The sequence below is a fragment of the Xenopus laevis genome, chromosome 7S (assembly GCF_017654675.1).
Source record: "Xenopus laevis strain J_2021 chromosome 7S, Xenopus_laevis_v10.1, whole genome shotgun sequence".
NCBI classification, from domain to species: domain Eukaryota; kingdom Metazoa; phylum Chordata; class Amphibia; order Anura; family Pipidae; genus Xenopus; species Xenopus laevis.
Window position 1 is genome coordinate 86,866,659 of NC_054384.1, and position 14,406 is coordinate 86,881,064.

At 38.9% G+C, this 14,406-nt stretch overlaps 1 protein-coding gene across 2 annotated transcripts in view; it reads right to left on the reverse strand.

Annotated features, from left to right (window-relative positions):
• plekhg5.S (pleckstrin homology and RhoGEF domain containing G5 S homeolog) overlaps positions 1-14,406 on the reverse strand; it is a 183,895-nt gene that overhangs the window by 134,236 nt on the left and 35,253 nt on the right. Inside the window, exon 1 of one of the 2 annotated variants that reach the window (XM_018227969.2) lies at positions 3,679-4,188. The exons of the other annotated variant lie outside the window; for it this stretch is intronic. Within the exon in view, the coding sequence (XP_018083458.2) occupies positions 3,679-3,681 (3 nt within the window). The 5' untranslated portion in view covers positions 3,682-4,188. Of the gene's footprint in view, positions 1-3,678; positions 4,189-14,406 lie in introns of those variants that run through there. 2 annotated transcript variants of the gene reach the window in all.

Here is a 14,406-nt window from a genome sequence, read left to right on the forward strand (position 1 = left end):
TCATTTATATCTCTCTAATAAAGAGTCACATTTTTGGTAGAGATACCTGGGGGCAAATTCACTAAGCCGCGAATCGCCGAACGCTAGCGTTAATTCGCTAGCGTTTGGCATTTTCGCTACTGCGCAAATTCACTAACGAACGCTGGCGTAGTTTCGCTAGTGTTACTTCGCAACCTTACGCCAGGCGAATTTTCGCTAGCGACGAAACTACGCAAATTCACTAACTTGCGCAGTGTACTGAACTCTACCTTTTACGCTAGACTTCCTTCGCCACCTCAGACCTGGCGAAGCACAATAGAGTAGATAGGGATTGTTTAAATAAAGTCAATTTTTTTTCTAAGTCCCAAAAAACGCTGGCGTGTTTTCTATATTATGGGTGATAGGCTGAAAAAGATCGAAAATTTTTTGGGGCTCCCCTTCCTCCCCCCTACATTTCCTGACTCATGGCAACTTACCTAGACAGTGGGCACATGTGTTGGGCAAAATAAAATTTTTATTTGCTGATTTGAAGGTTTTCTAGGCATTTGTAGTGCAGATACGTGTTCCTCCATTGAAATTTGAATTTCGCGCCGTATGCAAATTAGCCTTCGCTAGCGTAACTTCGCTTTATATAGCGAATCAACGCTAGCGCAACTCCGCAACCTTACGCTACCCCTGTGCGCAACTTCGGATTTTAGTGAATTTGCGGAGCCCTGGCGAAACTACGCCTGGCGAAACTACGCCTGGCGAAGTGCGGCGAAGTGCGGCGAAGTTGCGCCTGGCGCAACTTTGCATCTTAGTGAATTTGCCCCCAGATGTATCGAACACTACAAAAGGAAACCAGTAGATTGATCCTATGCATCCCATTCTTCTCTATAGACTGACCTAAAAAGGCCATGTTCATATGAAACAAAGGCCTATACATCATTGAAAGGCAACCAATGGGATTGCAATGACTTTGGGAACTATTAAGCATTCAGTGCATTCCTGGTGGAAAGAGAAAGTGCTTTCATATTTATGGGGAAGGACACATGAATCCAGTCATAAATTCCAACAAGAATTTGCCCAACATTGCTTAACCCATCGAAGGTACACTAGGTCACATCAACTAGGCCATGCAACACTCAGCTAAGCTTCAGTTTGAGATCACATGGAACCTACGGGCCGATATTCTGTTCTTAAACAAGTAATTAGTGTTTTAACACTATTTGTGACACCTATATTGATCATGACCAAGGCTATCTTGCAGTTAACCCCTACAGTTTTGGTTTAAAAGCGGATTTTAAGCGTGCTGCTAAATAAATTATATGTCAGTTACTACAATGCCTTCCTGTTGAATAAAGAGACTCATCTATGTTCCATATTCCAATTATCTGATATTGAGGTGTAATCAGAATAGAACATATACATGGACCCACAAAAAGGCCTGAACGGTTGTAATGTAATCCTTGAAATTCATCAAATAAAAATGATGGTGAATTTCATTTGGGGTTATGAGTTTCAGAATTTGTACCACCCTAACCCCTTGCCGATTTTAAGTTTTAAATGAAAAGAAAAATAAATAATATCCTTTGGCGATTTATTTACGGTTGTCAAAGCTATTTTAGCAAAGTTTCTTGGTAACGATAACATCACTGGAAACCTGGCGTAATCCTTTATTGTCAGTGAAATGCTTAACACAGCATTACCTAGCAGGCTGGTGGAAAGCCTTTACATCATATATTATGCTTATGAAAATAGTCTAAGCTGTGTATTAGCCTGTCAAAAAGAATACACATCATACATTACAGTAACAAAAATAATTTGGTTGGACTGGCCAGAGCACCATATAATGTCCTGGTGGGCCTAAACCCTAGTGGGACTGAGAAGAGGAATGTTTGTATCAATCCTTATTTCCAATATGAAAATATATAGTACAACAACAATATTATTTAGCACTTACTAATGTTGGTAAGGTCCTTAATATCAGTTTCTTTATTATTTAGCACTTAATAATGTTGGTAAGGTCCTTAATATCAGTTTCTTTATTATTTAGCACTTAATAATGTTGGTAAGGTCCTTAATATCAGTTTCTTTATTATTTAGCACTTACTAATGTTGGTAAGGTACTTAATATGCGTTTCTTTATTATTTAGCACTTACTAATGTTGGTAAGGTCCTTAATATGTGTTTCTTTATTATTCAGCACTTACTAATGTTGGTAAGGTCCTTAATATCAGTTTCTTTATTATTTAGCACTTACTAATGTTGGTAAGGTCCTTAATATCCGTTTCTTTATTATTCAGCACTTACTAATGTTGGTAAGGTCCTTAATATCCGTTTCTTTATTATTCAGCACTTACTAATGTTGGTAAGGTCCTTAGTATCAGTTTCTCTATTGGGCCCTAAGGGGCTCAGTCCAGGATACTCTGAGCATCACTCTAGTGTTATATCTGTATTGACTCTGCTGCTCTATTTTTTGCCAGCAACTAAGGATGACAAAATGCAGAAAAGCCTGGCATAATAGTTCCTACCTTGATAAACAGTCCCCTCCATGCATTGTATTACATATAGATGCAATAATAGAACATGCTCATAAATGCATCTATGCATCTATTCATCCTTCTTATAAAGCAAGGCACATGCACAACACATGTGAGTTAAATACATAGCCTATAGGCACAGATATATAGTATATATACCTTGAATATTGATACAGGCCCTTACATGGGGAAGCTCCAACACACACAATGCAGCCAATGTGTTTTCACCCATATAATTAACAAATTATTTCCTACAGGCGTGAGCAAAAGGTCATTCATTATCATTAAACCAAATGGGCTAATTTTTCTGGGTTAATGAAGCATAAAAACCACAGCGCTCAGACTGAAAACACCATGGTCCCTTGTAACGTTACACAGAATAGCAGCCAGAGTGCAAATATTAACACTGCTTCTACCAATTTCTTTTTTCCCCCCCATGGGAAAACAAGAGCAGTTATATAGAGATCAAGGCTGCTGAACCCAAAGCAGGACTAAATATTTCATTACAACCATTCCTTCTGTTGTCAGATCATCTGTCTCACTGACACACTCACATGCAGTCATTTTAAATGTTAGCACAGCTAGGTTAAAACAGTAGCTTGTATTTGATCCAAACTAAGATATAATCAATCCTCAGCCTGTTGGGTTTATTACTGTTTACATGATTTTCTAGTGGACTAAAGGTATAAGATCCAAATTACAAAAAAGATCTGTTATCAGGAAAACCCCAGGTCTGGAGCATTCTGGATAACAGGTGCAATACCTGTATATTGCTTGGTTATTCTCCATCATAAACTCTGCAGAGGGATGCAGGATACCTAGTAGGGTGACAAACTCCAAGCACACCTTATATTATAAACTGCCATTTCCAAGTCCAAGGTTATAAAGCATTATCTTGTGTGACTATACACAGAAAGGTGCTGGGGGTTGTATATCCCAACACCTGCAAGAGAATTTGTATACATTGGGATTATAGGCATTCTTCTCTCTCTGCTCTTTATTTGCATCCCAGAAGGAACCAGAGAGAGAGCAAGCATAGTCGGCAGTACATTGTTGAATTTTTAAACAGTTGCTAACCAGTGTGAAAGTTAATTCCAGGCTGCCATAGCAGGGCAGAGCAATTTAAGCATATAAGCAAGCAGAGCCTGCATGTCACATCCATTCACTTCATACTCACCATTCAAACAGATGGGGAAGGACAATGCATGAAAAAAGGCTTTTCTCAGAGCATGTGCTGGAATAGAGTGCAGCAGCAGCAGCCCCAGCGCTCTCTCCTGAACAAACCAGCCAGCAATTTCCCTCCTAGCAAATCCCACAGGCTTTCACTTGCAGCCAAAGACAGTCTCGCATGTGCAAGGGGATGCCTGGCAGATCGTTCCCAGCGGTGGCCCAATGCTGACAGGCAAGGTAGGTTATCTTGTTGTATAGAAAGGAGGAAGGTGATCCTTCTTCTTTCCCTTTTATATAATTTGTGCTGAGGCAGCAGGAATGCCCCCTCTTTGTACTTTACTCACAATACAGTGCAAGGCTTTTTGGCAAAGTCTGCAGCCCTGGCTACTTTTGTTCTGAATTATAGGCTTCTCTCTCGCTCTGTGTGTGTCTCTCTCCTCTTGTGCTCATTCCCTCCGTACCTCCCATCAACCCTCCCCTTTCTCAGTACACTCCAAGGCTGCAACTTAAGCCTCCACGGCTCTTACAAGACGCATCTCTCTCCCAGGTGAACAGTAGGATCAGAAAACACCTGTCTGAGCATCAGGTTTCTCCAACCAAGGCTGGAGGTTACTAAGGAGAAGCTGGGAACATATGGCCTGGTTGCTAGAGCGGTGTTGTTTGTATCTGCTGTTAGGAACAGACCTTGCGTGTATTTATAATTATGTATGTTTAATAATAATGGACATCTGTTCCCTCCACCTTGTGAATAGCAAGCTCCATGACTATAACTAAGGAAGAGAGACCCACATGAAGTCTGGACCCCTGTATCAAGAGAAAAAAAGGTTTAAAAATCAAGGGAGTCAAGGCTGTTATGGAATTACAAGGATGTTGTAAACTGTAGTTTAACAATAGCTAGTAGGAAGTAGATTGAATAAGTTGCCCCTATCTGCCCTACACTAAAAGCAGATCTCGAGTTTTATTTCCCATGTACAATGTGTCCTGCTATTATACATGTTTAAATACACAAAAATAATAAACTATTAACATATGAAATGGTCATCATTATCAATGTCGCACGCCTCAAACAAATCATTCTTTCTTTTCAAATCTTTTTTTTTAACTCTTTATTTCGTTGGTTTTGTCACAATAATAATCATAACAAAAAGGGAAAACAAAGGGGAGTAAAAGGTAAAACAAATACAAAGAAAAAGTGAGGAAAAGGTTATCCAAGTGCACTGAAATATCACAGAATTACACAAGGTGCAGTGGTATGAAACTTTGCGTCATGGAATGGGGGTACAAGGTGGCATTACCGATTGTATTGTGTCAGTTTAACATATTTGGGGCCTGTGTAAGTTGGGATCTTAATAAGGTAACATGGTGTCCAGCCTTCTGTTCTCTTTCTCTCTAGAGCTACATATTGATTATAGAGTTCCAGGTCGTTGAGTCTTTGTGTCATTGAGCCGCTGTGTGGATGTTGGGGGAAATGATATATCCAAGTCGCCCATATTTTGTCATATGTGGGCATTTAATTGTGTATTGCTGTTATATATTCCATTCTCCACACCTCTTCTACTTTGTCTTGAACTTCGTTCATCGTAGGGATCCCTCTCTGCTTCGATTTTGAGCATATGAGTCTCCTTGCTGCTGTGAGTATGCGGTTCATTAATCTTTGCTCTGCTTTGGTGTTGCTAATGTGAGGTTTGCTTTTCAAATGTTTTTATTAAACTTTCAAGCAGAAAGATCAAGACTTTTACATTCTAACCGACAAAAATAAAACAATCGTCTAAGAATGCCAAATTTAAGACATAACAACTACACCAAATAGATAAAAATAGTTTTAGAAAAAAACACTTGCTCATGCCTTTATTCAGTTCTGTTTAATATCCCTAAAGCTAATACACCTAATAATAGAGGGGTATTAGCCTTTTTATAAATTATAATGTAATCAAATCATATGATGAAAGATGTAATATTTGTCCATGGCACCACATACTGTATCAAATCCTCCAAAGGATCTTATTTGTCCTAAGACCACCAAGAGCTGTCAGAAAAGCTTTCCTGCACCTTGGCTTAGAGTCTATACAAGTCTAGTATCATGATCAAATATTATGTGCTTTTCCATAGTTCACAATGTCTTTCTGACAGACTACAATGCCAACATCACATTAGCCAGCATACCTTGATAAACAACAGTAGGTGGAGCAGTCTATATTGCTCTTTATTCTGCCAGTACCATAACAGACATGTCTCAGTCTTTTGGTATTGATGGTAGTAAATGCATTAGGAAACTTTTCTTGCTAAGACTTTGTATTTGTGTTGTATTTGTGGCAAATAATAATAATAATTGAAAAGTTGGTGAGAACTAGCTATTCTACTGTATGCCATATTAAGATTTAATTTAAAGGTGAAAGTTGGCCTTTTAAATTAACCAGAGGCTGCTTTTGCAATGCCCAGTAACCTGCTGCACACTGCTGCTTGTAGTAAGGAAAAAGGCCTCCTTCCTTAACTTTTTTATAGGAAAAAAATACTGGCCAGGTAGCAACTCTAGCTGTCTCGGGTGAGACTTAGTCTGGGCCAGACTTCTCTTTCTTGACCCACTAAAAGAATGAAGGTAGGTTGAGTTAAGATGGTAAGGTGGAAAAAATACAGGGCTTTGCTTTTTTGTACCCTTTCTTTGTAAATGATCTCACCTGGCATTAGTTTTACTGTATCCTGTAACCTTGTTCTGTGTACCATTTATCTGCTTCACATTTCTTTTGCAGAAGAAATCTATGCAAATATGAATCCCATTAGCGATCTACAGTATGGGTTCTTCTCTCCAGGCACACCCAAGTGTAGGGCCGCCAGCTGGGAGCACTTAGTGTAGAGCAGGGTGCCCAAAAGGTAGATCAGGATCTACCAGTAGACCTTTATCTGGTGATCAGAGATCTCAAGACACTGTCAACAACCAGTTTGTTTAAATTGCCCTCCTATTCATGCTTTTCATTCAGATATTTATTACATTAAGGTTACATAAGAAATAGTTGTTTGTTAAATATAGCAATATACATATTCTCATAATTCAATATTTAAGTAATATTTTCCATGGAACAGAATGCTAATTATGCTTTTATGGATGTAGATCATAATGGGACAACATCACAAAAAGTAGACCTCACATTAATCAAGTATGGTCACTCCTGCTGTACAGCTATAGTAATGTTTAGTTTTAAGGCAGTGATTTGGGAGGAGTAAGTTTCTTCCAACCCATACCGCACCTATACCGCACCCCCTCAGGGCCCCCCGGCAGATTGTGCACCACTGTTTCCGCACCAGGGGATCTAAGGGGAACCTTGTTTAGCTAAAGACCAAACATGAACAGAAGAACCCAGAGAAAATCTGCCCAGAAAACTTACAAACGCCCACCAGGTATTTTCCTTTCCTTACTTAAATGACAGTGTTGACACCTCTGAGAATGTAGCTAATAAATAAATGGTATTGTTGTTTTACTTTCATATTGTTGAAAAGAACAATGTATTTTTGGTTTGGTTAAAGTCAGTGCTTTTCCACGGCAACTCTAGTCCTGCAAGGGCAAGTTCATACTGATCTTCCTAATGCCAGTAACGATGACACCAGCATTTTGCTCCTATCACTGCAGGAGGCTGATATTGACTCGTGAAACCATAAGTGGAAATATGGCAACAGTGAAGAAAATGAGAATGAACACTGTATTAAATAGAAATCTAGAATGGGGTGAATGACCAACCTGAGCTAAGGAAATGGATATAATTCACTTTCTTAAGTAGTAATGCTGAAGGATAACACCCCTGAATTAAAATTGTTAAATGTAACTAAATAAAAACTTTACTCTTTCTAATATAGGAAAGTAACAGTGTGAAAACAACCCCAACCTTGGTAGTCTTTCATCATAGTTGAATTCTACCATATCTATTAGCAGTCTAATTGAACATCTCTGCATTCTCTCCAGCTCACCATCATTTGTACTTTTATCTATGCCTAGGGCTACAGGGAAAATTGTATCTCGCACTAAAACCATCCCGCTAATGCTTATTTCTGGCTAAAGTCGGGCCTAGGTGTAATGGAAAAGATCACTATTGTGTTCTAAACTTTGTTGCTACCTCTGGTGTTATCTACTTTGCTCATTCAATGCTGGATACTCTACAGACTCTAAATAAAACGCATTTATTTTTAATAAATTAATGTGTGAGGTCCGGCTTTATTTTTATAACATTTCTTCTTTTTGCACTGAATGTTTGGGCAAGCTGGGGAATGATGTAATTTCGCTATAATGTATATGTTTTATAATTGTGCTCAGATTTTATTTAGAAATATCTATACATGAGTTTTTTTCTTTGGTATGGTTTCTGCTTTATTGTTAGCCCCTGCTGTTGAATGCTCATTATCTTGCACATAAATAATGAAGTCATTTACTTTCTCTTACACAAAAATCAGGATTCCGCGCATAGAGGAGGAACAAGATGGCAGAAAGGAGTTGAGTGGAGGAAAAAGTGCTGAGGAGAAGTACACTATAAAGACTAATTCAATTGATGCCTTTGGGAGCCTTGCAGAGCTATTACATTGTTTGCACAATACTCACACCATTGTATAGAACCAGTTAGTGTTTATTATGTTTCCACTCTTAGCCCTTTTCTAGGCTGCTTGGGACAAACTTGATATAGTAGAGAAGCTAGCAATTTTTATAGTCATACATATAAAGAAAGAAATCATTATAAATACAGTGTGCTTAGTTATAACACATAAAGCATTTTGATCATTATGGATTAGGCCTACAGGGCCGTATTTTTAATATAAGTGCCCATTTGCCATTGCCAAGGGCACTGATAAGAAATCATCTTGATATCTACCCAGACTCAGGTAACATTTCCCTTTTCCCTTCCCTTTAAATGCTGGGGTACTATTATATTTTTTTAATGTTACCAATTGCTTTAAATTTCCTTCTAAATGAAGGGGTGTATGACATTTTGTAACCTTTTACTAATGTTGCCAATTGCCCTATGCTTATTTTGGTTGTTACTGTTGTTATTATATTTCAATTTACAAGCGGTGTTTCCCTTTTAGGTAACTTTTTCTTTTGCACTTGAGGATTTTTTCAAGCGCCTATGGAATTAATGTTTTGATGCTTCCAAATATGGGCTATAGTATGTAACAAGCACCTTGGACATTGAATATGTTCACTTTAGGGGATTCAATAATAATTCTCATGTAATTTTTTACGCATTTTGCTATTTTATAATATTGTTAATTGTATATGCTAATTTATTAATTGAGCACCCTATTTGTATTTCCTGCACTATGGTTTCTACATGCTTGACAAAGGGACGTGTCCCCAAAACGTTGCAATTCCTCACAATAAACAAGCAGGGTGCTCCCTGCAACTTGAATGCCTTGTGTGCCGATATCTCCTTCCGAGTGCCAAGGGGGGCAGCTTTACAGTGGCGGAGCTACCGGGGGAGAAGGGGGTGCAATTGGGCCAGGGTCCACACCCCCTAAGTGCTCCCGGCAGCTCGCGTACCGCTGTTTCCGGCCAAAAAAAAACATGTACGGAGGGGGTGGAGGGCCCGGCTGCACGTCCCGCACCAGGGCCCGCCCCCCTCTAGTTACGTTAATGCAGCTTTAGATGCATAGGTGCATATATAGGAAAACATTTTTTAACTTGTTTACCTGCTGCCTGACACTGGACAACTGCTGCAAAATCCAATGGCAGAGCTAAGTGGTTGAATGTCACGGACTTATTGCATGCACAATACTGGTTCTCTATGTACGTGTCACCATCAAGCAGCCATAGGCAAAAAATAATGAAGATTTAGAGAGGATTCGCATGCCCAAAAGAGTCCAATCTCTCTCTATATTTACTGTATATACTGTAGGTATATTATTGTAAGCTTTTCACTTGCCTCAATAAAATTTCACCCTCCTTTCCTGGACAGCAAGGGCATATCGAGGTGTATCCAGGGGTGCTTCTCCAATGAGGCAAGTTGAGGCTGTCGCAAAAATGCTGCTCCTGGTACTTTAAGAACGAATTTCCGGGGGAGAGGGGGCAGCAGCAACTGCTGCTGCTGCCTCAGGTGGCGGAGGGGCCAGGATTGCCCCTGGGTGTATCTAGGGCAGTGACAGGCATAAATATACCACTGGTTCCTATAGGTTATTTAACCTATGTTTAGGTGCATATCATTTGAGGAGGGAGAGATCTTGCATACATTTAATATAAACAAAGAAAGTATGTCTTTTCGTAAGACAACTACATTACTTATTTGCATTTATGTTTCTGCACTACCTTTATTGCAGTGGGATTAGACAAAATACAAGTGCCAACTTTTATTGTGGTTATACCCACATATTATATATGTATATTCTCAAGCCTGCATTTATACTATTAGAATGGTTATCATTAGAATGAGAATTTAGTGTTCTTGGTCTTGCTTGATTAGTCGGAACGAGGGTATTCTGGATGAGCAGTATTGTGGAGTAAATGGCAGTTGCGATGAACATTTGTACCTTTTAATTTGCATAGCACTACTTGTGTACACAGAACAGTAAAATACTCCAACAGACAGGGACCAAAACAAAACTAGAATATAAATATGCAAACATAACACATAGAATAACATTCAAGAACAAGTGCTTAGAGATGAGAGGAAATAGAATAGAATACTGTCAGTGCGGTTGCCTATTTACTTCTCTCTTTTCCTTTTACATTTTCATTCCATTCTCTGTAGAGGAATGTGTCCCTTAATGAAACAGATGCGGCAAAAAATGCATAATGCATTTTTACACTTTTAGCACTTGTTAATTTTTAGTTAGCAACAAGCTCTCTGCTTTTGTGTTATGGCTTCTTAGAAATTCATAAATCCCAATCAACTTCATTGTCCAAAGGCAGGATACATTGCAGTTGTTATTCATCTAACCGCATGCAAATGAAGTGCCATTCCAATAAATGGGACTGTGCCAAGTATCAGTTTTAATTGCTGTAACACACAAATAGAGATTTTTTTTTCTGCTACATGGATCAACTGCAGGGTAATATCATCCAAACATGGATTAGATAAATTAGATCTACTGTATACACTGAGATATATACTATATATTTATATCACAGCTATATGTATGACTCAGTTTTATGTTGTCAAGAAGAATCTCAAGCAGTTCCTCAAAACCTTTGATAACATGAATATATACGCATACAGTATGCAAGTATTTGGTGCCAATTAAGATATTCTACTGATACATATATGAGTATATGAGACAATCATAACCACCTTCCCCCATCACGGATCTTGTTGGACATATTACAGAGATCCATTGGCAAACTGAATTGAAATCCATTTGTTGCCCCAATGGCATTTTGCTTGGATCAGAACAATTTAAACTGGGTAACTCATTGGCCAAATTAGTAAATAATTACATATACGCTAGTTTATGTTGTCCAAGAGGCAAAAAGGAAATGGAAGCAATGGTGTAACCACTGGAAGTGCAGTGTTGTGAAAGCATCCTGCGCACTATTTGCAGAAATCCCTTGTATGGATGGGCGAATTTGACCCGTTTTGCTTGGCCAAAAATTTGCCGCCGCCGAAATGTTGCCGCTTCATTTCTGCGGCGAAACAAGGCGGAAAAATTTGCCCATCCCTAATCCCTTGGTAATTCTGCTGATGTTCCCCTAATACCTGGCATGGTATTACTATAGCAGGCCCGGACTGGCAATCTGTGGGTTCTGGCAAATGCCAGAGGGGCTGATATAAGGAGCCATAGAAAGTCAGTATTTAGTGGGCTGGTAGGGTTGTTTGGGCCTCTGTGTGGGCTGATTGGGCCTCTGGATAACTGAAATGCCAGGGTCTATTTTAATTCTCAGTCCAGACCTGTACTATAGTCATGCAAAGCAGTAACCATATACACACCAGCTTAACATGAAAATGGTGTTTTCCCATTTTATATGGCAACACAATTCCATTATTGCACCCTCTGTGGCCAAATAAAATTGGGAAACCACCATTTTCCCCTTAAAGGAGAACTAAAGTCTAACTACAGAATTTTTTATTATTAAAAAAGGACAAACCTGAAAAAATCGAGTGAAAATCCAAATCGTACAATTTTTTCTGAGTTTTTTTCCAAATCTCTAAATTTTTTGGGTCTTTTTCCCGAAAAGCCTGAATTTTTTGCATTTGTGCATGAAAAGTCAGAAATAGTCAGATTTTCAGGCTAATTCCAGTGCAGACCACCAAAAAATTCCAAATAGTATAGGGATTTCTACCACTGACTTTTAAAAAAAAAAACTTGAATGTTTTGAGTTTTTGCTATAAATAACCCTCTAAGTATTAGGATAAAGAGAGGTGAAATAGAAAAGGCAAATAATTAAAAAACACAAATGTCTTGGAATATCAATGTCTCCATCATTCTAGTTTATTCTGAAGCAAAATAAGAACATTCCTTTATCCCCTATATAAAATGCTTTCAGTATGGGCTGACCCGAGACCAACCATCAGTAGCAATAGCAGATGATATGCTGTAGAATACAGTTTAGATGCAGATTGCATATCTCTACAAAGATTCTAGCTAGGAATTGGTTGGGATTGTGCACAGTGTTGTGCTTCCTGACACACCTAATGAGACACACTTTTATGAGTATTATAGATGAATACCTACAAACCTATGCATTACATATCAAGGGGAATACGCAACTAAACAAACAGATGCTGTTTGTGGAATATTTTTTGTATGTGGAATGACTATTATAAAAGCAAATTCAAAGCCTCTCTGACATGCCAGAACCGACAGTATTTTAATTGTAGACAATAAAATTATATGAATAGCTCTCTGAGTCTGGTGAGTTGTTATGTTGTCTGGGTGACTTGAAGGAGCTTGCTTATGCTTCTGATAAATATGCCCCATTGTAGAAAGAATGTTCTGAGCACACAGGAGCCATGTTTTTATTTTTATTCTTATTACTTCCCTAATGTCTAGACCAGGCAGTTTCATAAACGACAGTCTGTGTTTTGCACAGAGCTAGTCATTCCAAAACTGGAGCTCTGTGTCCTTTTTCATTTGTTTTCCTTTACATTCTAAAAATGAAAGAATATATATATATTTAATTTCATATTTTTATCTATTTTATTTTTTGTTTGTATATATATATGTAAGGAGCCACTATGCTGCCTATAATTGTGCATTTTGTACAGGTATAAGGATCTATTATCCAGAATTCTTAAGCATTCCTAATCATTTTTCTGATGAGCACCTTGCCTCAGGCAGCAGTGAACAGCCAGTTACAAGGGGCGGCAAAAAGCCGCCTCCTGTAACTTTAAGAGCTTAATTTCCGGTTTTTAAACTGGAAATTCGGCTCTGCTAGTGCAGAAATCGCAATACGTGCTTCTGCGCTAGCGAAGCAGCCAGTTTGACCCACTCCGACGCTTAACTTTTAGGTGCAGAGGAAGGATAAATTTTATGTAGGTGGGCCGGTACTAGGTAAGTTCTATGTAGTAATTTTGTAGAGGTTTCTCGAATTCAGACACAGGTGCTGCCTTTATTAGCTGTCAGACTGCATATCGCCCATTGTTTTGTTGTGAGTGAGTAAGTCCGCTTCCCATTTTTGCATATAAGGGAGTTTCACATTATGTTTGCTGGGATGGATCATTGTTTTATAGAGACGGCTTATCAGTCCAGGTGCTAGTGGTGATTGCGTGAAAAAAGTTTCGAAGCTGGATGCTGTGATCGTTTTATGTTCACAATTTTTTGCTTTTTGGTTAGCCTATTGGGTTTATTTAAAGTTTACATGATTTTCTTAAGGCATAAAGATCCAAATTAGTGATCTGTCCTCTGGAAATCCCCAGGTCCCAAGCATGTTGGATAACAGGTCCCAAACCTGTACTCTGGTAAAAAAAAAACATGGACTTTACTTGCCATCTGGATGCAGTTTAAATTATTTTCTTTGGGCTGCATGCAGATAATACAAGCACATCTAGTCTGATAATACTGACACTGGGCAGGCGAGTGTATTAGAAATTTGGAGACTGAATAAGGGCTCTTACTGACGAGCAGTTGAAGCTGCGCTCCCCTAAGTTTTTCTGCGTTCAGCCGCAGGGGAGCGCAGGAATAGACGCATTAAGTTCTTTTCAATGGGACTGTACTCACACAGGCACATGTAAGCGCCGAACGCAGGAAAAATGCAGCATGTTGCGTCTCAACCTGCGTTTGGCGCCTACACGCGCCTGTGTGAGTACAGCCCCATAGAAAAGAACTTAATGCGTCTATTCCTGCGCTCCCCTCTGGCTGAACACAGAAAAACGGAACGTAGGGGAGCGCAGCTTCAGCCGCTCGTCAGTAAGAGCCCTAAATCATAGTCTGCATGTCGTGACCTGGATTCAAACAAATGCCTTGAAGGTCTGGCTTGTGTTGTACTTATTACTATCATTTAGCTTCAGACAGAACCAGTAGTGGCAGCAGGTGCACCAGAAAACAATACTTTAGTAAACCAACATAATCATTATATATGGGCCCCTGAATCTCTACTAGACACGTGTACTTCTCTTCTGTTCATTCCCAATCACTGCGACACAAAGCCAAACTGAACTCCACTGATTCACAGGTAACTTTGTAGGCCTTGTATTGCCTTTTTATTGCTGGAAATAAGCTATTGCTTTTAAATTCAACCTTTTTATTTATATTTTTAGTTTTATTAACAATGGGAGAAGTCAAACAATCTAGGCAACAATTGTCTTCACCCTATATCCCTTCCCTT